Genomic DNA, 25,516 nt, shown 5'->3' with positions numbered 1-25,516 from the left:
TGTCCTCCCTTGCACTCTCCTTACATAAGCGGCCACGTGGCGGGCACGGCCGCCTCCCGCCGCGCCGTCACCGCCGGCGCCCAGATTCCATCTGACAGCCCCGTTCCGCCCGGCTGCTCCCGCCTGGCACCGGGGCCGGGGCTGCGGGGCACGGCCCCGCACGACCCCGCGCCGCCCGCGGTCTGCGGGGCGCCGGTGGCACCGGGGACGCGGCCACCCGGTGCCGGCGGCGCCTCCCGCCGCTGCCCTGCCCGCCCCGCCGCGCCTCGGGGCCGCGACGCCGCGGCACGGACGGGGCCGGGCCCCGCGGCCGGCGGTGGGCTCGGTGCCGCGGGGCTGCGCTCGGGGGTCCCCGGTGGCCGGTGGCTGCCCCGGTGGGAGCGGAGTGGGGTGGGGGGGGGTCGGGCTGGCCGCCGTGCACATCTGGGAGTGATTTGGCACATTCCACTGGGCTGAGCACATGCCGGCGCCTGGGCCTCGCCGCCGCGGCCCCGGTGTGCGGGGAGGGGCCCAGCGGCTGCTCCCGGCTGGGGGTGCCCCGGCCGGGGTGTACAACATCGTTCTGGTGAGCACACGGGGGAAACTGAGGCACGGGAATGTGCTGAGTGGCCTGGCGGGCCATCACCCTCCTGTGTGGGTACCGTGGGATCCTGACAGGTATCCCAGGGCTCTGGGCAGCGGCGGCAGGGCTAGTGTGACTCCCCCCGGGGCTTGTGGTGAAGCTGCCTACACTCCTCACATGTGTGCCTTCGCAGGGGAGCTCCTGCCCCGCTGCCCTCCCAGCCCTCCCAGGGTCTGGGCTGTGCTGGTGGGTGCAGGGCATTGGGTGCCCTTTCTGGGCTGCCAGAATGTGGCTGGGTAGCCTGTGTCCATGTCCGTATCTCCATCGCCATCCCCTTCCTAGAATCAGCATCTCTCCAGGGACAGACAGAACAGGGAATTCCTCTGGGTACAGGCACCACTCTATACCCCCGGGGTGCCACAGGTGCCCCCAGCTCTTCCCCTCTGAGCCTGGGGGGGCAACCCAGGAACTCCCTATCCCTCTCCCCTCTTCCCCTCAATGTGTTCCCATCTCTTCCCTACACCCCTGGAGCACCCACCCCTGTGTTTTCCCTCATGTGGGCGCCCCAATCCCCCACCTGGAGGGGGGGGTTGGGTATCCAGAGGCAGAGAAGAGGGAAGCGGGCTGGGGGTGGGGGTGGGTGGGGGTCGTTGGAGCACCTCCTCCTGTGAGTGGTGTGGTGGGTCGGGGGCGGAGAAGAAGGGTAAGAGTGGCATCGAAGTCGCGGTGCGCGGCCCCTTTAAGAGCCCCCCCCCCGGCCGGCGCGGCGCGCGCACCCACTTTCTCCCCTTCCGCTTTCTGGAGACTTCAAAGAGTCACTGAGCGGCGCCGGCCCCGCCCCCGCCCCGCCCCCGCCCGCGCCCCATTGGCCGCTGGGCCGGGGCGGGGGCGTGGCCACGGGGAGGGGCGTGTCCTCCTCCCGCTCCCCCCGCCCTCCGCCGCCGCCGCCGCCGCCGCCGCCGCCGCTGCCCCGCCCGGCCCAGCCCCGGGTAAAGTTTCCCCGCGAGCACATGACTCGCAATGGCCGCGGCCGCCGCTCGGTGAACCCCCCCGGGAACCCCCACCCCACCCCTCCCTCACCCCTCTAAGCCGGGGCGAAGCCCCCCCTTCCCCCCCAGCTCCTTCCCGGTGCCGCCGCCATGCAGCCACCACCGGGAACTCCCCGGGTTTAAGGATTTCGGTGTTGGAGTCTCCGCGAGCAGGTAATGAGGGGGCTCTGGATCTGCCCGTGGGAGCGGGGTTGGGAAGGAGGGTCTTGATGCGGCTCCGGTACCGCCTCTGGGGATCCCCCTCCGGTAACGGGTGATCCCGGGGTTCCCGCAGCGGGGGAGGGACTCCGCCGGGCTGCGGCTGCCGGGAGCACCGGAGCCGCAGCGGGTTCGAGATCGCGGCTTTGGCCTCTGCCTCTTACACTGGGCTTGGGGGTGCCGGAGTTCCCTTTCCCGGTACCGACTGCCTGGGCGCTCCCGGGCGGCAGCGCTGCGCCCCCACTCCGGGGCGGGCTCCGGGGCGGCTCCGCTAGCCTCTACACCCCACCGGGGACCGGAGCACCGCCGCAGAGCGCGGTGCTGGGGAGACCACCCCGGGATTACCGGGCTCTCCGGGGCCGCCGGTGCGCGCAGCCACATCCCCCCCCATCCTCCCGCGGCGGGGGGGGGCCGGGGCCGCTTCCCCTTTCGGGGTGCGGCGGGGCCGGGGCCCGGCGGGGGAGCGGGGCCGGGAGCGCGGGGGGCGCCGGGGGCCGGGGGGCGGGAGCGGCGTCTGCGCCGTTTCCTGGCCGGCGGGCGGAGGAAGCCATCGCTCTGCGCGGCTGACAGGGCGGCGGCGGGCGGGGGGGCCCGGGGGAGCCGGGCGGGGGGCGGCGGGGCCGGGGAAGGGACCGCCGGCCGCCGCCTCCCTCCCGCAGCAGCTGCCCGGGGCCGGGCTGCGGGCGGCGGAGCCCCCGCGGGCTCGGGGCGGGGTGGGGGATTTGGGGGTGCAGTCCCCCGGGTACTCAACCCCGACAGAGCGGGGACCCCCCTCGGGGGCGGGGAGCAGCGCCCCGGGCCGGGGCAGGGCGGTGCGGAGACAAATCCGTGCCTCTGTCCCCCAAATCTGTGCCTCTGACCTTTGACCTCGTTGGTGGCAGGGGCCGCCCCGCGGCGCGGCGGGTGCTGGGGGGGACACGGGGGTTCCCCCAGCCGGTCCCTCCGCTCGGGGAACCGGGCAGGCACCGGCCGGTGGCCCCGGGTGCGGCACCCGCCGCGTCCTCGCACCGGGATTAACGGGTGACGGCTCGGTGGCTTAGCGGCCCCGCGGCCACTGCTCCCGGGCCATATGTCACCCGTGGGCCCCCACCCTGCCCTTGGGGGTGACCTTGCTGCGGCTCGAGGGAGCGCCTGCTCCCGTGGGTGCTCGCACCAGGGATGCCCGCGGGTGTCCTGATGGGTGTCTGGCCCCTTTTTCCCCGTTGCTTGCAGCCCCCCTAGGTGACACGGTGACACAGCCACCGACAGTGGGATGACAGGAGCAGGGCAGTGCCCTGCGCCTCATCCGGAGCCGCCTGGTGTGGCTGCTCCATCCCACAGGGACACCTGGCTTCACCCAGCTGTCCTCACACATCCTCCGTGTCCCCGCGCTCGGTCCCTGTGGCAGGAGCAGCGTCGCTGCCACAGAGCCTGGGGACGGCTGTGCCACCGCCACCGCCTGCCCTGCGGCGCTGGGATTCACCATCCCGCCGCTCTGGATCTATTTATATCCAGGAGGTTCTGGTGTGACAACGTGCCACATTTGGCCGCGCGTGCCCTGAGCCGCCGTGCCCTGAGCCACTGTCTTGGCAAAATCCAGCGCCGATGCCAGTGCTGCCATGAAGAGGATGGCTGGCCTCTGGGGTCCCCCGGCCCTTTTTGGGGCGCTGCTGCAGCACGTCAGGGCTGGAGGAACTGTGAGTGCTCTGCAGTGCGTGCCTGGAGCCTCAAGGTGCCCCGTGCCGTGGGGCACCCCTGTGCCGCAGGGCCCCCTGGCAGCGCCAGCCCCGGGGGGAGCGCAGCGAGCGCGGGGGGTGCGATCATATCTGCGGTGACACATGTGCTGATTACGGAAAATGGGTTAATCTCCCTGCGGCTGGAGGCGGCTTAGCGGGGGGTGGCTCGTGGCAGGGCCCGGCGAGGGGCCGCGTGCGCCCGCCGTGGCCTCCGCTGTCCCCTCTGAGCCCCGGCTGCCCGGCAGTGACAGGGGACATGGCACACGGCTGCCTGCCTGCCAGCCCGGGCGCGACGCGGTGGGTCGCGGTGGTGCTGGTGGTGGCATGGAGCGGTTTGGCCCCCCCAGGTACATCAGGTGTCTGCTCCTGGGAGCCTGCCTAAGCTGGGGGCACGGTGCCACCAAATCCCGGTGTCCGGGGGTGTCGCGCAGCCGCCAGCCTGCCGGGTCCCCCCGCGCTGTGTCCCGAGCGGCCCCGTGCCAGCTGCACTTGTCTGCCGGCTGTCGCCGAGCCAGCGAGGGCTGTCTGGGGCCGCGCTGTTCCCGGCACGCCATTCCCAGGGCGCCGGCTGCCGCCGCAGCCTCGGCTAAAAACAACCAGGACTGCCGCGAGTGGCTGCTGGGGCACCGTCCCCCTGCTTCCCGGGAGCCCCTGGGGGGCTGGGATGGGGCACACCGGGACCCCCGGCATGGGGCACTCCAGGACCGTGAGCCCTGGGCGTGCGGTTTGCTGCTTTCATCCTGAGGGTTGGGATACAGGGTGGGCTTTGGGCTGTACCTGGGGATGTCCCCTCTGTGGGCAGGCAGTGCTGGGTGTGGGTGTGTGTCCCCAGGGTGCTGTGGGGGCAGCCCATGGTGTGAGGGGCTGGTGGGTCATGCTGGCTGGGATACCACTGGACCTTTGGGACTGGCCTGCTCCTCTCGAGGCATCCAAGCCGCAGCCAGGCCGGAGTGGTGGCAGTGGTGGTGTGGCACAGCTGTGGCCACCCCAGGGGCCGTGGCGGGGGCTGGGGCACCTGTTCTTGCTAAAGAATGGCACGTCTGGTGGTGGGTGCGGGAGGTGTAACCGGAGCGGCGCGTTCCCGGCGTAACCGGAGTCGGCCCGGCTGCAACAGGTGGAATTTCAGTTTGTGGCTCCTGGCAGCAGCGAGATGTGGGGTGCTGGGGTGAGGACCCGCACTACAGGGCCAGTGGTGACTCCCTAGTGTGCCTCCATGGGTTGGGGAGACCATCCTGCCGGCACAGACAGCATCCCTGTGGGTCAGTGTGGTGTCCCTGGCCCTGTGTCTGTGCTGGGGGAGCGGTGGTTGTATCTTGCAATTGTTGGGATGCTGGAACACCAGTGCTGCCCAGGGACGTGCAGCGGGGCTGTGCAAGCCCTTGGGTCAGCTGCTGGCCGTGGGAGTTGGATGTAGTGCTGGGGTCTGCTCTGGTCTCAGCATCCTCAGATTCCTGTTCCCAGCAGCCTCAACTCCGGCGCACGCTGGCCGAGTGTGCCGCTGGCTCCGGCCGTGCCGCAGGCTGGGCATGATTCACGCCTGCCCGGGGACGTGAGAAACGTGACGGTGACTCACCGTGGGGAGCTCCGGGGATCCGGGAGAGGGTCTCTCTCAGCAGCCCTGTCAGGGGGGCACCTCACCACTTCTTCACTACGCTGCCTTGCCCTTGGCAGCCTGGAGGGGCTGGTTGGTGGCCGGGGGGCAACGGGGGCAGCCAGGCCTTTGGCCTCGCGTGCGAGGCTACCCCGGGCTGGTTCTGCTGCCAGCGAGGAAACCGCAGGCTGCAACCGCAGTGGCTCCGCAGGCACTTCCTGCCCTGCCCGGAGGCTGCCATCCTGTGCCCCCTACCTCAGCACGGCATCCCCACTCTGCCCACACACCGTGGGGACAGCCTGGCATGGGGAGGGTCTCCAGTGCCTGTCCTGGTGAGGGTGGGGGACGCACGCAGCAGCCGCTGCCAGATTTGGGGAGTGCAGGATGCTGCGGTGGTGAACTCTGCGATGGCAGCAGGGACGAGGGCCTGGGGTGGCAGGTCAGTGGGGTCATTAGTCAGCGGGGTGACACGTCAATGGGGTGACAGACTCTAGGGTGGCAGGGGAGCAGGGTGAGAGAGTCTGGGGTGACGAGCTGTGACAATCGGGCCAGGACTGAACTGAAACTTGTCTGCCTGGGAATCGAGAGTGGCAAGGGGAAGCTGTGGCCTGGAGCACGGTGCCCGCTGGCATGACAGGAAGGGCTGGGTCGCTGCCCGCTGCCCTGCCAGGCACCCCCCAGCATCCCTGGGCCCGCTGGGCCCCCGCTGCCAGGGGTGCCAGGGCGGTGCCCCCGCTCACCGGCGTGTCACATCCGGGCGCTGGTGCTGCCATCACCGTGTGCCCCGACAGGAAGCACAGCTGGGTTTGGGGGTGTCACAAGGGCAGGGGTAGGGGTGCTGCCTGCACCGGGGGTTTTGGGGGGGCGTCAGGGTGGGCTGGAGGTGTAGCTGGCTGGAATGGTCATGGGGAGGGGGTGTTGCGGTGTGGCCATGCTGGTGGGATTCTGGTTGCTCTATGGTTGATGCTGGCTGTGCTGGATGTGGCTGTGGACACTGAACCCAGCCTGGGGGGTCATACTGGGGGGGCTGCCTTTTTGGAAGGGTTCTTTTGGGGGACTGTGCCAGCACTGCCTGGCCTGTCTGGGTGTGCACACATTTTTGCAGAGGGCTTTGTGCTCTTTGTGGTCACAGTGGGATGGTGGCTTGGGCAGCTGTGTCCCACTCCAGCTGTGTTTCCCCACTTCCAGTCATGGCCCCCCAGATTATGTCCCCCACCAGCCCCACTGCTGCTGGCCCTGGGAATGTTCTGATCCGCGTGTCAGTACGTCTGTCCATCCGCTCCCAGTGGCCATCCCCGGCCTGGGTGGGAGGTTCCTCGTGGCTGCATTTGGCCCAGGCCCTGCAGCAACGTTTTCCACGGGGCTGGAACGAGGCACTGGATTCCAGGAAGCTCCGGGCCTCGTCCAGCTCCTGCGGGGACTGGAGGAAAAGGCGTTGGGGCGGGTGAGTGTGGGCCCTGCCGAGGGGGCTGCACGGCCCCTGGCCCCACACTGCTGACCCGGGGGGCTCTGGGAGTGCAGCTTGGTCTGAACACCCAGAACCCCCATTTGGGACACCCAGGACCCCCATTTGGGATGCCCACAATCCCCCAGTTGGGGAGCAGCTGTGTGCTGGGGGCTGTGGCAGCACACGGTCCCAGGGGAGCTCCTCTGGGCAGCAGCTCCTCCTGCCCTCCAGGACCCACGGGAGCAAGACCAGCCGTGATCCCCGGACCCTCCTGGCCACTGCTGGTCATGTGGAGCACTGGGAAGGAGGGGTGTCACTGGGGTGCACGGTGACCAGGCCAGCAGCGTTGGCCACACTCGGTCCCTGGCCGGCGGCACTGGGGGGGCCTGAGCGGGTTGAGTAATTGGGCCCCGGCACGGCTGGCACGGTGCCCGGCTAGCACTTGGCACCGGCAAACATAAACAGTTCTTCCCGCGCCTCCCTCCCCTGGCTCTCGGGCCAGCACAACTCGGGGGCCACGGCCTGGCTGGGGGGGCCCTGGGCAGTCCCCCACACCGCAGAGCAGCGTCCCTGCTGTGCCATGTGTGGACCCCACGCAAGGGCTGTCCCTAGTCCCACGCTGAGCTGGCGGCCGGCACCATGCCCTGGCAATGCCTGTGGGAATCCCACACTCACTTGGGCATCCTGTGCTGGGCGGGGTGTGACCCTCACATCCCTGTGGGATGTGATGGGGGGTGGCTGGTGGGTGACCCTCGCCCACCCCAGGGGTGCCAGGACCATGGGTCTCCCCATGGGTGCTTCCCACTGGGTCAGTGGGTGCTGGTGTGAGTTGGGAGAACGGGGGTCCTGCCTCCAGTGGGTGCAACCAGCTGGGTTCTGGGGGGGCGGGCAGGGCCATGCCCATCCCGGCCCCTCCCCAGCGCCTTGCCGGGCGGCCCAGCCTTGTTCCTCTGGATCCTTTTCCGCCTCCGCGGGGCCGGGAGCCAGCACTCTCGGCAAATAAACAGCCCCCGCCGGGCCCCGAGCCAGCACTTAAATAAACAGCCAGCCCGGGATTGTGAAAGCCCCGCGCCCCCCTTCCCACCGCCCCCCGACCAGCCAGGGCCGAGGGGTCCGTGCCCGCTGGCCTGGCGTGGGAGCTGCCGGCACACGGCGTGGCCTGGCGTGTGGCACATGGCACATGGCATGGGGCGGGGGCTGCGCCGCGACGGGCACGGCCCTGCGGCTGGCAGAGCCCCCTGGTGCTGGTCCCGGGGGGCTGAGCCCCCTCCCCCTGGGGCCGGGGGGCTGAGCCCCCTCGGGATCCGGCAGGGATGGGATGGGGGGAGTGTGGCGGAGTGGACACGTGGCCGTGGTGGCAGAGCCGGCCCGGAGCGGAGCCGCTGTCCTCAGGGGACCCCCGTGTGCCCGTGTCCCCCCCGCCCCGTCCCCAGCTGCCCTGCAATCCCCCAGGCTGGGGCAGGGGCTGCTGCCCCCAGGCCCTGCTGCGTGCCCCATCTCCCATGCCTCGCCTGGCAGAGCCGGTGTGGGATCGTGGTGTGGCCTTTGGCTGGAGGGGGTGCCCTGTGGGGCCACAGTGTCCCCAGGCCGTCCCCACACCGTCCCCCCCACCCAGCTAAGCCGGGATTAGTGAGCTGCGCCTGCCGGTGCCGCCGTCCCGGTGTCGTTAATCGGGGGGATCGGCGTTAATCCCGCACGGAGCCCCAGGCCCGGCCGGCTGCGCCCTCCTGGGGCCGGGAGGGGATGTGGTCCCGGTGGGGGGGTTGGGGAAACTGAGGCACGGCTGGTGGGTGACCCTGTGGGGTGGGGGTCAGTGGTCCCAGCCCCTCTGTTAATGTCCCTCTCTGCTTCCCCCGCAGCGCCGCAGGACCAGCGCCACCTGTGAGGACAGCCCGGCAGCAGGGCACCCGCGGGCCCCATGCTCTGCTCGCCCCCGGGACCCCGCAGCTGAGAGCCCCCCACACCGGAGACCCCACCATGGCCAGCAACAGCAGCTCCTGCCCCACGCCGGGCGGGGGGCACCTCAATGGCTACCCTGTGCCCCCCTACGCCTTCTTCTTCCCACACATGCTGGGGGGGCTCTCTCCACCCAGCACCCTGGCCGGCATCCAGCACCAGCTTCCCGTCAGCGGATACAGCACCCCGTCACCTGCCAGTGAGTACCAGAGCCCTGCTGGGGCTGGTGGCACCCCTGGTGCTGGGGGGGTGTTTGAGGCCCCCTCTGGGCCAGGCGTTGTCCCCAGGATGGGCTATGGGTGCCAATCCCAGGCTGGTCCATAATGTGTTCCTGGGGCAGTGGCACTGGTGAGGGAGTGTCTCCCTGCTCCCAGCCACACCTGTAGGGAGCTGATTTTGGGTGCCAAGTGCTTTTCCCTGTGTGTCCCTGTGAGTGCTGCTGCTGGGGAAACTGAGGCAGGGAGTGGTCAGTGGCACCAGTGGGGTTGTGTCATTAATTACGGCCACCTTCATTAGTGACTGGTTATTGATGGCCCTCAGGCCCTGGCCAGGGTGTTCCTGTCCCTCACTGTGAGCAGCCTGGGTGCCAGCAGGCTTGGTGGGTGCTGTGTCCCCGTGGTGGCTCTTTGTTTGCCGGTGACGGGGCTGCCGTGGGGGGAGGCGATGAAGGCGATGAAGACAATCATCATCGTGGCTGCTCCCGATTCCATTTCCCCATGACAGGGTCGTCCATCACGGCCCCAGTAATCACTGCCTGCCATGATGGCAGCTGGGAGCCGCTGGAGGTGGGCTCCCACCCGGCATCCCCCCAAACCAGCACCCCTCAGAGTGCCTCAGTTTCCCTGGATGCCGTCTCGGATGCCGTGGGGTGGCTGCTGGACCTCTTGTCACCCCGGCCCCACGGTGGTGGGTGCCCATGCCTGTTCCCTGCAACACGAGTGCCCTGCGGCGCCCGCTGCCGGGGAGAACCCCGTGGGTCGGGGTGTGGCGGGGCCCCCCCCCGGCCCGTCCTTGGCCCCGGGGGCCGGTGCAGGTCCGGGCAGGGCTGGCCCTGGGTGCTGTCCCCCGCCGGAGCCGCCCCGGCGGCGGTGGGACCCAGTGGGACCAGTTCAGCGACTGGGTGTCGGCGGGTGGGGCCACTCCCCCGCGCTGGCTCTGGGGCCATTCCGGGCGTGTGGGAACAGGCTGGGGGGGCCGCCTGTGTCCCCCCCCTTTCCCTGACACTGAGGACAGGGCCGCAGGCACGGCTGGAGGGTGTCTTGGGGCGGGTGGTGAATCGTGCCTCAGTTTCCCCTTGGCCTTCCCTGCTGGGTGCCTGAGGGATGCAGAGGGTGGGGGCACCACGTCTTGCCGCCCGCCCTGTAGCATCCACACGGCCTGGTGGGTGCCCTGTCCTGCAGTTTTGGGGTGTCCTGTGGTGCCACCGCTCCTGGCGCAGGGAGGTGTCCCCGTCTGTGTCCCGCCTGCGGGGGGGCCGGGGCCGCCACCCCCTCCTCACCACGGGTCCCGCCCTCGCCAGATGTGCTGCAGCTGCACGGCCCCGGGGCCGGTCTGGCTGGGCCCTACTGGGGCTGCAGCTGCCCCTCCCGGGATTCGGGGTTGAAATGGGCATCCCAGCGGGTCCGTGGGAGCAGGGGTGGGGACCTGGTGGGCTGGGAGCTGCGTGTGGGCATGTGTGTGCCCCCACAATGGATGTACACACGTGTGTCCTCTGCAGGCTGCGGGTGTGTGTGTGGAGCTGCGTGTCCGTGACACCGTGTGTGTGCACCTGGGTGTGCATGCGTGTGTCACGTGTGTGTGCCAGTGCCCTCTGTGCCTGTGTGTGCACGCACATGTGTGTCACAGGTATGTTTGTGTGTGCCAGTGCCCTCTGTGCCTGTGTGTGCATGCGTGTGTCACACGTGTGTGTCAGTGCCCTCTGTGCTCACGTGTGTTACACATGTGTGCGTCAGTGCCCTCTGTGCCCGTGTGTCTCACACGTGTGTGTGTGCCCACATGTCACACGTGTGTGTGCGCATGTGTGAGTGCCTGCCATGCACGTTGGTGGCACACGCAGAGCAGGGTGGCCTGTGTCCCTGTGCCAGGCGTGTACACGCATGTTGGCGCGTGTAGCACCGCTACGTTGTGCCTGTGCCCTCACCCCCATCCCTGGGGGCCCTGTGGCGCCTGGCTGTCCCTGGAGCTCCCCTCGCCTTGCCCAGTTCTGTCCCATGCCATGTCTCGGGGGTCTGCGAGGGGCTCCCTGTGCGCTGCCCCCCCAGACCCTCCCTCGCCCTGGTTCCCAGGCCTGGCTGCGGGCAGCGGGACCCCAGCCCGGCCCCCGCAGCAGCTCCGGGCTGCCGGGACGGGGGCCCCGCGCCCGGGCTGGCCTGTCACCCTACCCGCTGGCTCCGGTTTCCTCGCGCCGCAGCCGCTCCCCCGCAGCGCCCCGTAATTAATTAATTTTTAAAAATTAATGAGCAAAACGTGCTCCCTGCAGGCCGGGGGCGGGGAGGGGCGGCTGGGGGGCCCCGCTCAGGGCAGCGGCCGGGGAGCCCCGCGGGGTGCGGTGCTGGGGACCCCCCGGCCCCCCCATCCCCATCCCTGCCCGGGGAAGATTGATGAGGCGCTGGGCCCCCAGCCTGGGAAAGCCCATTAGGCGGAGGTTCTCTATCACTGTCAGGGGCCGGGGGGGGGGAGCCGCCTGCTCCAGCCGGGAATTCGCCGGGCTCAAAAGCGGCTGAAGGGGATAAATGGGGTCTTTTGAAGTGGGCGGGCGAGAGGGGGGCTGCGGGGCCCGGGGGGGCTGCGGGGCCCCGAGGTGCCGGCGCGGCGGTGGGGGACGGGCTGCGGCCAGCACCCCCGGCTGGGCTGGGGGGGTTTGTGTGGGGGCCCCGGGCATCCCTGCCCGCGGGGACCGTGACCCTGTGATCCCAAAGCCATCCCCTCAGGGCACGGGGGGGTCCTCCGTGGGGTCCCCGTGGGCTGCAGGGTTGGGTTTTCATCAGCCTTTCGGAGGCATTTCTGTCCCTGCGGAGCATCGCTTAGGGAGTGGGGCCGGGAGGATGCGGGGCTGGGGATGTTGCTGGAAGGGCCCCGTTTTCGTGTCCCCAGGCTGCTGGTGGGATGTGGCTGAGGGCGGGGTGTGCCTGTCCCACTCACACTGTGGCATTACGTGCGGGGTGTCCCCTCGCCCAGTTCCTCTTGGCTCTGGAATTAAGGCTTTGTTTTTTTTTTTGGTGTTTTTTTTTTTTTTAATCTCTGTTTCTTCCTGTTGCCGCCGACGCGGGACGGGAGGGGATGCGGGACGGGAAGGGATGTGGGAAGCGGTGCAGGAGACGATGCAGGATGGGAAGCGCTGCCCATCGGGGCGACCTCTGGCACGGCCCGGCCGCGCGGTGCCACCGCCCGCGTCCCCTGCGCCGTCCCCTCCGTCCCCTCCATCGCAGCCACATTCTTTCCAGCGCTGGTAAATGAGTCAGAGCAGACATTTGTCATGTTCGCTGCAGGAAGTTGGAGCAGCGCTGGGCTTTTGTTCGAAACCTGCTGGCTAAGCAAAGCCCCGACTTGCCATTATTATTTAAACAGGCGCTGCCGCGCTGCGCAGCCCCGCACGAACACACGGACACGCACACGCGTGCACACACAGGGACAGCCACACACGAACAGCCACGCATGTGCACGGCCACACACACAGGAGAGCCACACGTGCACAGGCACACATGTATGACCACACATGTATGGCCACACGTGTGTACAGCTACACATGTATGGCCACACATGTACAGACACACACAGAGGACAGCAACATGTGCGCAGCCACACATGTGCACAGCCACACATACACATGCACAGGCACACAGGACAGTCACACGCATGCACACACACAGTCACAGAGCCACTTGCATGCACGCAGCCACACACACACAGCCACACACACACAGACATGCAGATGTGTGCGGCAGCACCCACATCCTCCTGTCCGTGTCCAGCTGTGCTCCTCGTGCCCATGGCAAGGCCCAGCTGGGGGCTCAGTGGGGCTCCTCTCCCTCCAGGAGCACCCCTGGCCTAGGTAGCCGGGGCCGGGGCAGTGCAGATGCCGTGGCGTGCCCGCTGTGCAGCCCGGAGATCACCGCTGCTGTGCCAAGGGAAGTGGCACCCCCAGGGCCCGTCCTTGGCGTGTGACCGTCCCCGCTCTGCACTGGCAGCGCTGTCACCACACAGGGTCCCCGGGTTCGTGGTGTCAGCTTCAGCTCGTGTGAAGGGCTGGTGTGGTGGGGAGTGGTGGCACATGGCTCTGTGCCCTGTATGGGTGGCAGGCCAGCACACACACGTGCATGCACACACAGAGACGGTGGGCTGTGCGCACACTCGTGTGTTTACATACTCAGCTGCTCCCATGTTTGGTGGGACACGGTGTCACACACACGTGTGCGTGTGTGCAGGATGAATGCACACATGTGTGTGCACACAGGCTGCCCTGCACAGGCACACACACCTCCCCAAGTGTCTGTGTAGCGGGAGCACACGTGGCTGCGCTGCAGCAGGGATGCAGATGCGCCATGCACTGGGAACATGCATGAACACATATGCACATGCATGTACACAGACCCACCCACCCCTCGGGGGGAGGGGGGGCCGAGGGTCAGGCCGAGGTGAGCCCTTCTCGAGGGTTCACCCGCAGTTCACCCGCATCCCATTAGGCAAATGAGCTTTGGCCGCTGGGCAGCCCCCGGGACCCCCCAGGCCCCGTCATCTCCACCGGGCAACCCCCGGGCACCCCAGCCCCGCCTTGAGCCCCTCCCCATTTCACTCCCGCGTGGCACTGCCCCCGCGTCCCTCTGCGTGTCCGTGTTCCCCTGCGTGTCCCTTTGCCCCCCTCGTGTCCGTGCTCTCTCTGTGTGTCCATTTCTCCACCGTGTATCCGTGTCCTGCGTGTCCGTGTCACCTCATGCGTCCGTGCCCCACCATGTCTGTTGCCGCCCTGCATGTCTGTGTCCCTCTCGGTGTCCGTGACCCCCCTCCCGCATGTGCTTCTCTGTGTCCTGTTTCCGTGACCCCTCCCCCGGCGTCTCCATTTCCCTCCTGCGTGTCCGTGCGCCCCCCGCGTGTCCGTGTCCCCTCGCCTGCGGGTGCTGTGGCGGCCCCGCGGCGCGGAGCGGGTTAAGCACGGGGAGGCGGCGGGTGCCGGGAGGGACCGGGGCTGGCGAAGCCGCAGAGCCGGCGGGGCTGCGCCTTCCTCCCCTCCCCCCGCCTCCTCCTCCTCCTCCTCCTCTTCCTCCTCCTCCTTCTCCTCCTCCTCCCGCCGCTCGGGCGCGGAGCGAGCGGCGGGGCCGCTCCGCGGGGCGATGGCAGCGCGGCGCGGGGCGCCCCGGGGGCGCGGGGGGGGGCACTGACCGCCCGGGGCCGCCCCGGCCGGGGGAGCCGCCCCCGCCGCCCCGGGGCCATGTACGAGGGCGCGGCGGTGGCGGGGCTGCCCCCCGGCCCCTTCCTCCGCATGGATTTCTACGGGCCGGGCCCCCGGGGCTGCCCCCCCCGCCGCCCCCCGCCGTGGAGCAGCTCCGGCCGCTGTAGGTACCTGCGCACCGGGGGCGGACGGACCCCCCCCGTCCGTCGCATGGGGCCGGGGAGAGCGGCCCCGAAACCCGGGCGGGTGTGGGGGGGGTGCGGGGATGGCTGCGGGGTGCGGGGATGGCTGCGGGGGCTTTGGCCGTGGGCGGGGGGCTGAGCTGAGTGCTGGTCCTGGAGGAGCGCGGGGCTCAGCCTCCCTCCCCACCCGCTCCATGCGCAAAAGCCACCGGCTCTTTAAGCACCCCCTGCCCTATTTCGGGGGCAGTCGGGACCTCGGGGCCGAGCTCGGTGAAGGGGGGATCACCTCTCGCCCCCCCCTTCCCGCAGCGGGGTCCGGGCAGCGCCGGCTCCGCCGGGAATTTCGCTCTCTCCTGATAAAGGCTCCGGGAAAATCCAATTAACTACAGACGGAGTCGCCGCTGCTGCCCAGGCGCGGGGGAGCCCCAGCCTGGGCCCCCACCCTGCCGCGGATCGGGGGGTCCCCCTGGGCCGGTGGGTTCCGGGTGTGGATGCGGGGTCGGGCCAGTCCCGTTCCCGCTGGCGGGACCCTGCGCTGTCCCTGGAGGGGTCACGGCCCGGTGCTCTGTGCGAGGGGGGGGCACGGACACCGCCGTACCGGGATGGGCAGCGGGGGGCGCGGGCAGCGCGCTCCGAGTGCCGGCCAGCCTGGGAGCTGTTCCCCCAGCGGGATGTGGAGCCCTGCTCCGGTTTGTGCCCACGGTGTGGGGGGCGAGTGAGGTTTGGGGGGGGCTGGAGGAGTGCCGTGTCCCGGCTGTGGGCAGCCGGAGTCCTGGCACGCAGGGGCCACCACAACGGCCCAGGGAAAGTCCTGCCGGGTTCCGTGGGACTTTCACCCCGATAAGGGCGGGGATCCACGGCGGAGGCCCATGGCGGGGTGCCCGTGGCCGGCGCTGTGCAAAGGCTGTGTGGCCGTGGACCCCCGCTCCCCCTGCTCCCCTCATTGTCTCGGGGCCGCTCGACCTTTGCGCTGGCACCGAGCGCGGCCGAGGGGCCTTTGTCTGCGCTGGGGACATGCCGGGGCTCCCGCTGCCTCTGCGAGGGGTGGGGGCTGCCCCCGAGGCTTTGCTCGGGCAGGGTGGGCAGGGGGGTCCCGAGTTCCAGTGCCACCCCTTAGCGCTGGGCCCCCCGGCTCTGACTGTCCTGAGCAGGGCAGCTGGGGGCCATTGTCCCCTCTCTGTGCCCCCCAGTCCTGCGGGGGACAGAGCCCTCTCCCCGTGGGCCACAGCGCTGGTGGACGTGGGTCCCCTTGTCCTGGCTGGGCCACCTCGGGGCTCTGGTCACGGTGACCATGACCTGGCGGGCGCTGGCGGGACTCCCTGGCTCTGTGCCCCGCTCCCGACGTCACACGAGGTGTCTCCCCAGCCCGGGGGTGCCAGCCCGGGCAGGGCTCAGCGGTGTCGGGCAGCCGTGCTGTGCCTCAGTTTCCTCCGAGCCAGCTGCGGCCGTGCCCGCTGGCCCCGCGGTGCTGGCTGCTGGCCCAGCGTGGCACTGCCCTGCCCGGCGGGGTGTGTTGTGCTGGCATAGGAGCCAGAGCTGCTCGGGGGGCACGGAGAGCCCACCCACACCCCCGGAGAGGACTCGGGCTGCCACCGTGGGGAAGCAGAGGCACGAGGCAGCTCCTGAGGGTAGTGGAAAATCTTGTAGGAGCCCACCGAGAACCCCCCTGCCCCTGTGGAGCCATGTTCTGTTGTGGCTTTTTGGAGTGCTGTGGGAGTGGGAGAGGGGTGCGTGGGATTGGATTGTGCGTGGCACCCCTCCGCTGGGCACAGGGTGGCCTCACATGGCCTTGCAAAAACTGTGGGTTATATAGATGGGTGTGTCAGCGTTTTGGGGACGCCAGACCCTGGTGCTGGCAGGGGGCAGACACCAGGTCTTGGGTAGGGAGCGTGGGGACCAGGCGTGCCCGGTGGGCTGAGCCCCGTGGCCGTGAGCAGGACCGGGCAGCCCACGGCTCCGGGTTCCCGGCACCCTCTTCCCTCCCTCCCCCTTCTCCCGCAGAGGCGCAGGAATTCGGGGCACGTGGGATTCTCATCCGCAGGGAAGCCCTGGCTGGGCCTCCACCCTCCTGTGGGGGGCTGCGACCCCTGGCACGGCACTGCCACCGCGCACCGGGCAGCGGGGACCCCCGGTGACCCCCGCTGCGACCCTCGGGTGGGCTCCCCCCTCTGGTCCCCCCACCTCGTCCTCTCTGCTGCTCTGGCCGGGTCTGTCCCGGAGCCGCGGCGGGGTGGTGGCGGTGCAGGAGCCGGTGTCCCCCGCGGGCAGCGGCACACGGGGTGTCCCCGCAGGCGCTTTCCCACGCCAGGGCGGGGGTGCGGGTGTCGGGGTGCCCCGGGGTCCCCCGGCGCGGGCAGGAAGCAGCCGGCGGGGCCGCGGGCGGGGGCGGCGCGTTCGGCGTTCACCCGGGATCCGCCGGAGCCGCCGCATCTGGTCTGCAGCTGGAGCCGGGCTGCGCTGCCTCGGCCGGGGGGGGACAGCGGGGTCCCCTCTGCTGCGGGGGGAGGTCGGGCCGAGCCTGGGCACTGGGGGCCACCGTGTCCCCAGCTGCAGCCCGGCACCCAGCCGTGTTCCAGCAGGGGAGGTTGGCACCCATCCTGCCCTGCTCAGCGCCTTTGGGTGCTGCTCTGTGCCCACCCCGTGCCCCCCAGGGGCGCGAGGGGCACCCAGGTCTGGTGATACCATCAGGGAGGTTCCTGGCCAGGCTGGCGGCTGTGCCCGTGTCCCTGTTCCCTCCGCGGTGGCACGGCGGTGACGGGGGTGGCAGGGGATTCCCGGGGTGCTGGCGCAGCTCTGCCAGCGCAGGGACGCGGAGGGAGCCGGATCCCCTGCCCCCCTCCGCATCCAGCACATCAAAATCTTGTCAAATCCGCGTTTTGTGAGTGCAGCTCTCCACGAGGAAGTTCTTAAATTATATAAAAGAGGCGATAAATTATAGACGACGTTCTCTCAGTCACTTTAATGGCTCCGCTCCCTCGAGTGGCAGCGGTGATTTATTCAGCCCGGGAGCTCTGCCCGGCGCTCGCCCCCGCGCCCGTGTCCCCACCCGCACCCTCGTATCCCACCCTGCACACCCACATCCCACCTCGCAGCCTTGTATCCCGCCTTGCACACTCCCATCCCCCCCCCCCACACCCTTCCCAGCCCCCCACACGTACTTGTATCCCACCTTGCACGCTCATATCCTACCTTGCACACTCCACGCTCTCATATCCCACCCTGCACAATCGCCTCCACGCCCTCATATCCCACCTCACACATTCCCCTCGTGTCCCACACACTCGTGTCCCACCCCACACACTCGTGTCCCACCCCACACACTCGTGTCCCATCCCACCCCAGGTACTCCTCACCCTGCCCCGCACGCTCCTGCCACACCCCGCACTTTCCCCGTCCCCGTTGGCACCTGGGGACAAGCTCGGGGGTGGCTTTGTCCCGTTGTCCCCTCCCTGGCCCCATCCCGTGGCCTTTGGCGAGGCGCCCGTGGCACTGCCGGGCTGGGGACCCCCACCCCTCACTCCCCAAACCCCCCCCTCCTCTGGGGCCCCTTCTCCGGGCTGGGTGTCCCCGGCCGGGGCTCCCCGCGGCTCCCCGGCCCCAGGGGGACTCCGGCGGCCGTGGGGCCCTTTTTGGGGTGCAGGGGCCGGCGGGGCTGGGGGGGGGCCCAGGCTCCCCCGCCGGGCCTGGCCTTTAATATCCTGTTTGACTGGTTCGCTTGGCTCTGCTGCAGAAAAACATTCGCAAACATCCCGGAGCAGCCGGGGAACGCTTAACCCCTGCCTGGCTGTGCCCCACGCCGGGGCTGCACCCCAACTGTGCTGAGCCCCTTCCCAGCTCGCGGGGCACACCCTGACCATGCTGAACCCCCCTGCCCTGCATGCCAGGGGTGCACCAAACTGTGCTGAGCCTTCCCTTTGTCAGGGGTGCACACCCAACTGTTCTGGGTCCCCCCAGCTCCAGGGGTGCACCCCAAGTGCACTGAACCCCTCCCTGCCCAGGCTGTGCAAGGGCAGGGCCGTGGCTTGATCTGGGAGACTTGGGCACCTCCCGCAGGCCCCTGGGGCATAGGGGTGCTTCTGGGGTGCAAGAGGCACATACCTTCAGGTTTTGGGGTGCAGGCATGTTCCATAAGGTTTTGGGGTGCAGGGGTACTGGCTGTGTTCCCTGTGATGTCAGGGCCAGGGTCTGCTTGTTACGGGAACAAAGGCAGCGCTGCCTTTGGAGATGTCCTCCACTGGGGGACTTTGGGGTGCCAGCTGGGTGCCACTGTGGCTGTCCCCTCCTGGGGGCCCCTGCTTTGGCTGGGGGTGGTGGGTGACCCTCGGGCTGTGGGGGTCACCCTGTAGGTGTCACACTGTACACGTGTGACTGAATGTGTGGCACTGGCCCCCCCACGCTGGCCCTGCACCCTCCATCCCCTCACCCACTGGCAGTGCCGCCCTGGGCTGGGGGCTCCTGGGATCTCGGCCCTTTTCTTTTTTTTTTTTTTTTTTTTTTTTTTTTTTTTTTAATTTTTTTGTCCGCCTGAATTCCACATCGTCTCTGTGACCTGGAAATGTCACGTTGCATCTTCCCAGCACGCGTCCTCTCCCTGCTGGCCCCACTCGACCTGGCGCCAGGGCCGGGGTGGGCAGCGCGGGGCTGGGGCTGCCGGGACCCCTGGAGCTGGGGAGGAGCCGTGGGGTGCGGGCTGGGGGGGTCCCTTCCTGGGGGGCTCCGTGCTCTGAGTACCTCCCCTTCCCCACAGCCGTCGAGACGCAGAGCACCAGCTCGGAGGAGATCGTGCCCAGCCCCCCCTCGCCCCCACCCCTGCCCCGCATCTACAAGCCCTGCTTCGTGTGCCAGGACAAGTCCTCGGGGTACCACTATGGGGTCAGCGCCTGCGAGGGCTGCAAGGTGAGCGCTGCCACCGGCCCCGACTGCCGCCCGGGCTCCCCGGGGTGCTCGGGGTCCCCGTGCCGGGCGCTGACCGGGGCGTGCCGGGTCCCCAGGGCTTCTTCCGCCGCAGCATCCAGAAGAACATGGTGTACACGTGCCACCGGGACAAGAACTGCATCATCAACAAGGTGACACGCAACCGGTGCCAGTACTGCCGGCTCCAGAAGTGCTTCGAAGTTGGAATGTCCAAGGAGTGTGAGTGGGGATGAGGATGGGGATGGGGATGAAGAGCAGGGATGGGATGGGATCACCCTGCCTGGTGTCCTGGTCAGGGGGCTTTGGGTGTGATGGGGCCATCCCGGCAGCCCCCACCATGTGCCCAGCAAGGCCCAGGGGGGATGGGGACCCCCTGGGATTGTGTCACAGCCTGGCAGTTTCCCGGGCAACACGTGATTGATAATGTCAGAGATAAATGACGCTGAGGAGGCCTCCTGGCTCCGCTGGCAGTTGTCATGGTGCCTGGCTGTGCCCCCGCCGTGGGTGCCCTGGGGGGATAGGGCTGCTGAGGTGCAGCTGCCTCCTTGAGTCCTGCCCCATCTGCCAACCCCTGGGGGACTGAGACCCCTGGGAGGAGCTGGCAGAGCCTGGGGAGCCAGGAACTGCCAGGGGGAGTTCAGCATCCCAGGGGCTTACCCTGCACCTAAGAGGGGTCCTGGCCCTCTAAGCCCACCAAGGCTGATCCCTGCAGGGCTGGGGCTCCTCCCAGCTGTTCCCCCTTTCCCAGCTGCCACCCCCAGGGTCCCTCCTGTGCCCCTCACCCAGCACGGTGGCTCAGCTGCCATGCTCTGTCCCCGGGGTCCCTCTCTGATGTGTTGGCTTTGCAGAGCACCATCCCCTTGGCCAGGGGTGTGGGTCCCCCAGGAGTTCAGGCTCTAACTGCATCCCTAATGACTTGGGGGGGTTGTTTAAAGGAATCTGTGGGGCTGATGGCTCTGCTGGGAGCTTGTGACTACAGCTGAGCCCATTGCTGGTGGCAGGTCCCCATCCTGCCCTGAGGGGCAGAGTGGGGTGGGGCAGGGGCTGGGTGGCACCGGGGCCAGGTGACACTGACTCTGCCATTCCCACAGCCGTCCGCAATGACCGGAACAAGAAGAAGAAGGACGTGCCCAAGCCGGAGTGCTCGGAGAGCTACATCATCACACCTGAGGTGGAGGAGCTCATCGAGAAGGTGCGCAAAGCCCACCAGGAGACCTTCCCCGCACTCTGCCAGCTCGGCAAATACACTACGGTGAGTGTCACGGGCTCCTGGGGGTCCTGGGGGGGCTGGGGAGTGTGGCACCCCCCAGTGCCTTCATCCCCCACCTCCCGCCACAGAACAACAGCTCAGAGCAGCGCGTGTCGCTGGACATCGACCTGTGGGACAAGTTCAGCGAGTTGTCCACCAAGTGCATCATCAAGACGGTGGAGTTCGCCAAGCAGCTCCCCGGCTTCACCACGCTCACCATCGCCGACCAGATCACCCTCCTCAAAGCCGCCTGCCTCGACATCCTGGTGAGCACGGGGACGGGGACGGGGACGGGGACGGGCAGGGGACACCGGGCTGAGCTCCCCGGCCTGTCTCCTTCAGATCCTGCGGATCTGCACGCGCTACACGCCGGAGCAGGACACCATGACCTTCTCGGACGGGCTGACGCTGAACCGCACGCAGATGCACAACGCGGGGTTCGGGCCCCTCACCGACCTGGTCTTCGCCTTCGCCAACCAGCTGCTGCCGCTGGAGATGGACGACGCCGAGACGGGGCTGCTCAGTGCCATCTGCCTCATCTGTGGAGGTGGGTGCAGGGACGGCCACCTGCCCAGTGCCCATGGGCCCCCGGTGCAGCCCAGCTGTCCTTCCTCAATGGCTGAGCAGGGAGACTCCAAATGAAGCCCAAGCAGTGGGAGCTGGGACCCCACAGGATGGCAAGGGCCCAACCACTGTGTGTCCCCTCCCCAGACCGCCAGGACCTGGAGCAGCCTGACAGGGTGGACAAGCTGCAGGAGCCACTGCTGGAGGCACTGAAGATCTACGTGAGGAAGAGGAGGCCCAACAGGCCCCACATGTTCCCCAAGATGCTCATGAAGATCACAGACCTGCGCAGCATCAGCGCCAAGGGTGAGGCTCCTGCGGCTTTGGGTCACTGAGGGGTCAGGGTCACTCAGCATGCTCCACAGGGGATGAAGAACCCAGCACTGGCATCTTCCAGGGATGTGGGGATGTCACCATGTCCCTTGTCCTCAGTGCCCAGGGAGAAGCAAAGCTGGGGGTGTCAGTTTGAGGGTGATGTTTTCAGGGTGCTGTTTCAGAAGCGTCACTTTTTGGATGCCATTTTGGGGGTACTGGTTGTGGGGGGCCACTTTCAGGGTGCTGTTTTGGGCATGCCATTTTTTGGGTGCCAGTTTTTGGACACCCATTTGGGGAGGTGCCAGTTTTAGTGTGCCACTTTGGTGGTGCCATTTTGGGGTTTTTTTAGGTGACTTTTTGGGGTGCCATTTTGGATTTTTTTGGGTACCATTGGGGAGGCGCCAGTTTTTGTGTGCCATTTTGTGGGTGAAATTTCGGGTTTTTTTGGGGTGCCTTTTGGTGGTGCCATTTTGGGTTTTTTTGGGTACCATTTGGGGGTGGCAGTTTTAGTGTGCCAATTTGATGGTGCCATTTTAGGGACTTCTTGAGTGCCTTTTGACGTGCCATTTTGGGTTTTTTGGGGTGCCTTTTGGTGGTGCCATTTTGGGTTTTTTTGTGTACCATTTGGGGAGGTGCCAGTTTTTGTGTGCCATTTTGGTGGTACCATTTTAGGGACTTTTTGGGTGCCTTTTGGACGTGCCATTTTGGATTTTTTGGGTACCATTGGGGGGTGCCAGTTTTAGTGTGTCACTTTGGGGGTGCCATTTTGGATTTTTTGGGTACTATTTGGGGGTGCCAGTTTTAGTGTGCCACTTTAGTGGTGCCATTTTGGGTTTTTTTGGGGTTCCTTTTGGGCATGCCATTTTGGGGTTTTTTGAGTATCATTTTGTGGGTGCCAGTTTTAGCGTGCCACTTTGGGGGTGAAATTTTGGGTTTTTTGGGGTGCCTTTTGGTGGTGCCATTTTGGGTTTTTTTGGGTACCATTTGGGGCTGCCAGTTTTAGTGTGCCACTTTGGTGGTGCCATTTTAGGGACTTTTTGGGTGCCTTTTGGGCATGCCATTTTGGGGTTTTTTTGGGTGCCAGTTATGGGTGCCAGTTTTAGTGAGCCAATTTGGTGGCGCCATTTTGGGGTTTTTTTGGGTGCCTTTTGGAAGTGCCATTTTGGATTTTTTTGTGTACCATTTGGGGAGGTGCCAGTTTTTGTGTGCCATTTTGGTGGTACCATTTTAGGGACTTTTTGGGTTCCTTTTGGACGTGCCATTTTGGATTTTTTGGGTACCATTTGGGGGTGCCAGTTTTAGTGTGCCACTTTGAGGGTGAAATTTTGGGTTTTTTGGGGTGCCTTTTGGTGGTGCCATTTTGGGGTTTTTTTGGGTACCATTTGGGGGTGGCAGTTTTAGTGTGCCAATTTGATGGTGCCATTTTAGGGACTTCTTGAGTGCCTTTTGATGTTCCATTTTGGGTTTTTTTGGGTACCATTGGGGGGTGCCATTTTGGATTTTTTTGTGTACCATTTGGGGAGGTGCCAGTTTTTGTGTGCCATTTTGGTGGTACCATTTTAGGGACTTTTTGGGTTCCTTTTGGACGTGCCATTTTGGATTTTTTGGGTACCATTTGGGGCTGCTAGTTTTAGTGTGCCACTTTGGGGGTGCCATTTTGTGTTTTTATGGGTACCATTTGTTGGTGCCAGTTTTAGCGTGCCACTTTGGCAGTGCCAATTTGTGGCGGCACCCTGCTGACCCTGCCCCTCCCACAGGCGCCGAGCGGGTGATCACGCTGAAGATGGAGATCCCGGGCTCGATGCCGCCGCTCATCCAGGAGATGCTGGAGAACTCGGAGGGCATGGACACGCTGGGGGGGCAGCCGGGCGGCCCCCGCGGGGGCAGCCTGGGGCCCCCCCCGGGCAGCTGCAGCCCCAGCCTCTCGCCCAGCTCCAACCGCAGCAGCCCGACCACGCACTCGCCGTGACCCGCGCCCGGCGCGCGCCAGGACAGAGCCCGGCACGCCGGCACGGGGGCAGCCCCACGCCCGGCCCGGCTGCAGCCCCCCGGGGCGGACTCCTCGGCAGCCCCCGCGGGGACCCTCCAGCCCCGGGCCCAGCGCCTTGGTTGAGTCACATTTCAGGGGCGCGGGGACCTCGGCCGCGGCCCCGGGGACGCCCCCGGCCCCACCAGCACCAGCACCCACGGGATCGCGACCACCGAGCCACCCCCTGCCCGCCCCGGCTGTCCGCGGGGGGGGCCCGGCCAGCCCCGCACGCTGAGGAAGCAGAGTCATTTAAAAGAGAAAAGAAAGCAAAGTATATATATATAAATATCTATAAATATCTATAAATACGTTTTAAAACCTTTGTAAAAGTTTGGAGGGGTTTTTAGGCCTGTGCAGGTGGAGGGGGCACGGCGGGCGCTGCCGGGGAGGGGGTGGGGGGGGCACACGGTTTATTATTATTAAATTCCTTTTTTTTTTTTTTTTTTTTTTTTTTGTTGTTGTTGAGATTTTAGTGGATTTAGAGTCGGGGGGCACCGGGCGGGCCCTGCCCCGGCCCCCCAGGCGGGGAGGGGACTGTGGGGGGCACAGGGTGGTGCCAGTCCCGGCCTCGCGGGGATGGGGGGCCCGGCCCTGCCGGCACGGGGAGGGGGGACGGGGGGGGGGGGCTGGCTCCAGAATAAAGTTTATTTATTCTAGTGCCTGGCTCGTTATTCTTGTGGGGGTACCAGGGGAGGAGGGGGAGCAGGGTGGGGAGGAGATGGTCAGGCTGTGGCACCCCAAGCCCTCTTTGAGGGGGGATGTTTGCTGCAGGAGCGCAGCCCAGGCACTCCCGTATTGCTCTCCCTGTCTGGTCATCCCCCAAGACAGGCACAGAACCCTTTGCGGTGTCCCCAGTACCCGAAAGCTCGGACTTTCCCACCCCTGAGGCCACAGTCACGTCCCTCTATGCCAGGGGCCAGCCCTGATGCATTTGTGACGCTCCCAGCACAGAGTTTGGGGGCAGCCCTGGCCCCGCCGCGCCGGGCTGGGGGGGTCAGGGGTGTTCCTGCCGCTGTGCAGGGATGGGACCTGTTTATTTTCTTTTTGTCCGTTTTTTTTTTTTTTTTTTTTCCAGCAGCTGGCGGGTGAGGTCTGTCCGCCGCCCACAACAGGAACCGGGGGCAGCGGGGCACAGCCCAGCCCGGCCCGGCGCGGCTTCCCTGGCACGGCGAGGGCCGAGACTCCCCTGGGGCAGGGAGATCCGCAGTGGCCGCCGGGCTGAAACCGGCCACAGCTCGTCCCCGCGGGGGTCACACGGTGAGGTCCCCCCGCGGGTGGGGACCCGGGGGTCCCTCCGCAGCCCCCGCCGGCTGCCCGGGCGCCGGGCCCCGCTCCTGCGGCCGGCGGCAGCAGCCGGGCCGCGCCGGGGGCCCCTTGCGCAGGAGGTGGGCGAGCTCGGCCAGGCTGAGCAGCGCCGAGACCAGCCCCACCACGAAGTAGAAGTGGATGAAGACGGTTTTCTCGGTGGGGCGGGAGACGAAGCAGTCGACGCGGTGCGGGCAGGGCCGGCGGCGGCACACGAAGAGCGGCTGCACCCTGAAGCCGTAGAGCAGCGCCTGGCCCAGCAGGAAGCCCAGCTCGGCGGCGATCCGGGCCACCACGCTGCCCACGTAGAAGGGCTGGAGGCGGCGGGCGCGCTGGCCGGGAGCCCCCCCGCGCCCCGGCTTGGCCGCCTGGTGCACGGCGAAGATGACGAAGAGAGCGGCGGGCGCCGAGAGCACGACGACGTGGAAGACGAGGAAGCGATAGTGGGAGATGGGGAAGGCGGCGTCGTAGCACACGGGTTTGCAGCCCGGCTGCTGCGTGTTGCACACGAACTCCTCCTGCTCGTCCTCGAAGACGTCGCTGCCCACGGTGGCCAGGACCAGGATGCGGAAGAGGAGCATCACCACCAGCCAGAAGCGGCCCACCATGGGCGAGTGCTCCTGCACGGCGTCCAGCAGCGAGCTCAGGAAGCCCCACTCGCCCATGGCCGCGCTGCGGGAGCGGGGTCAGCGCTGGGGGGGACGCAGCGCCCGCCAGGTCGGACCCCGGCGGCAGCACGGCCCCTCCAGCTCTCCATCCTCCCGCCATTCCCGCTCACGGGAGGATGCCCAGGCACTGCCAGCCCAGCTCAGCCCTGTCAGCAGCGTCCCCATGCACCCGCCGTGCTCAGGACTCGCTCCCCCAGAGATGGGTCCAAGAACACCAGCAGGGGCAGGACCAGCAGATTCCCCATGCCCAGTCCCCCTGCACAGCTCGGCCTGGCTGAGCTGTGGTCCCCCACAACAGCCCCGTACCTGTGTGGGCTGTGCTCCACGGTGTGCCAGCGCTGCTGGCGCCGGCTGTCCAGGGCCGTCCCGGACTGTCCAGTCTCTTT

The 25,516-nt window shown here is 67.5% G+C and overlaps 2 protein-coding genes across 3 annotated transcripts; one reads left to right on the top strand and one right to left on the bottom strand.

Annotated features, from left to right (window-relative positions):
• Nucleotides 1-1,639: 1,639 nt before the first annotated feature.
• On the top strand, nucleotides 1,640-23,477 carry RARA (retinoic acid receptor alpha). Of its 2 annotated transcripts, XM_077788303.1 has the most exons (9): nucleotides 1,640-1,764; nucleotides 8,422-8,717; nucleotides 18,834-18,982; nucleotides 19,078-19,219; nucleotides 20,092-20,252; nucleotides 20,339-20,515; nucleotides 20,592-20,796; nucleotides 20,961-21,119; nucleotides 22,886-23,477. In XM_077788303.1, the coding sequence occupies exons 2-9, from the start codon at nucleotides 8,540-8,542 to the stop codon at nucleotides 23,095-23,097; spliced, it is 1,383 nt and encodes a 460-aa protein (XP_077644429.1). In that variant the 5' UTR covers nucleotides 1,640-1,764; nucleotides 8,422-8,539; the 3' UTR covers nucleotides 23,098-23,477. The 2 variants fall into 2 exon arrangements, with proteins under 2 accessions (XP_077644429.1, XP_077644428.1); XM_077788302.1 differs by lacking the exons at nucleotides 1,640-1,764; nucleotides 8,422-8,717 and adding an exon at nucleotides 13,944-14,067.
• Nucleotides 23,478-24,407: 930 nt separating this feature from the next.
• On the bottom strand, nucleotides 24,408-25,127 carry GJD3 (gap junction protein delta 3). Its single transcript, XM_021532955.2, has one exon. The coding sequence runs from the start codon at nucleotides 25,125-25,127 to the stop codon at nucleotides 24,408-24,410; it is 720 nt and encodes a 239-aa protein (XP_021388630.1).
• Between the last annotated feature and the right edge of the window lie 389 nt (nucleotides 25,128-25,516).

Source organism: Lonchura striata, chromosome 25 (assembly GCF_046129695.1).
Source record: "Lonchura striata isolate bLonStr1 chromosome 25, bLonStr1.mat, whole genome shotgun sequence".
Taxonomy (NCBI): Eukaryota; Metazoa; Chordata; class Aves; order Passeriformes; family Estrildidae; genus Lonchura; species Lonchura striata.
The sequence above is the reverse complement of the archived record's forward strand: the minus strand, read 5'-3'. Positions and strand labels throughout refer to the sequence as shown.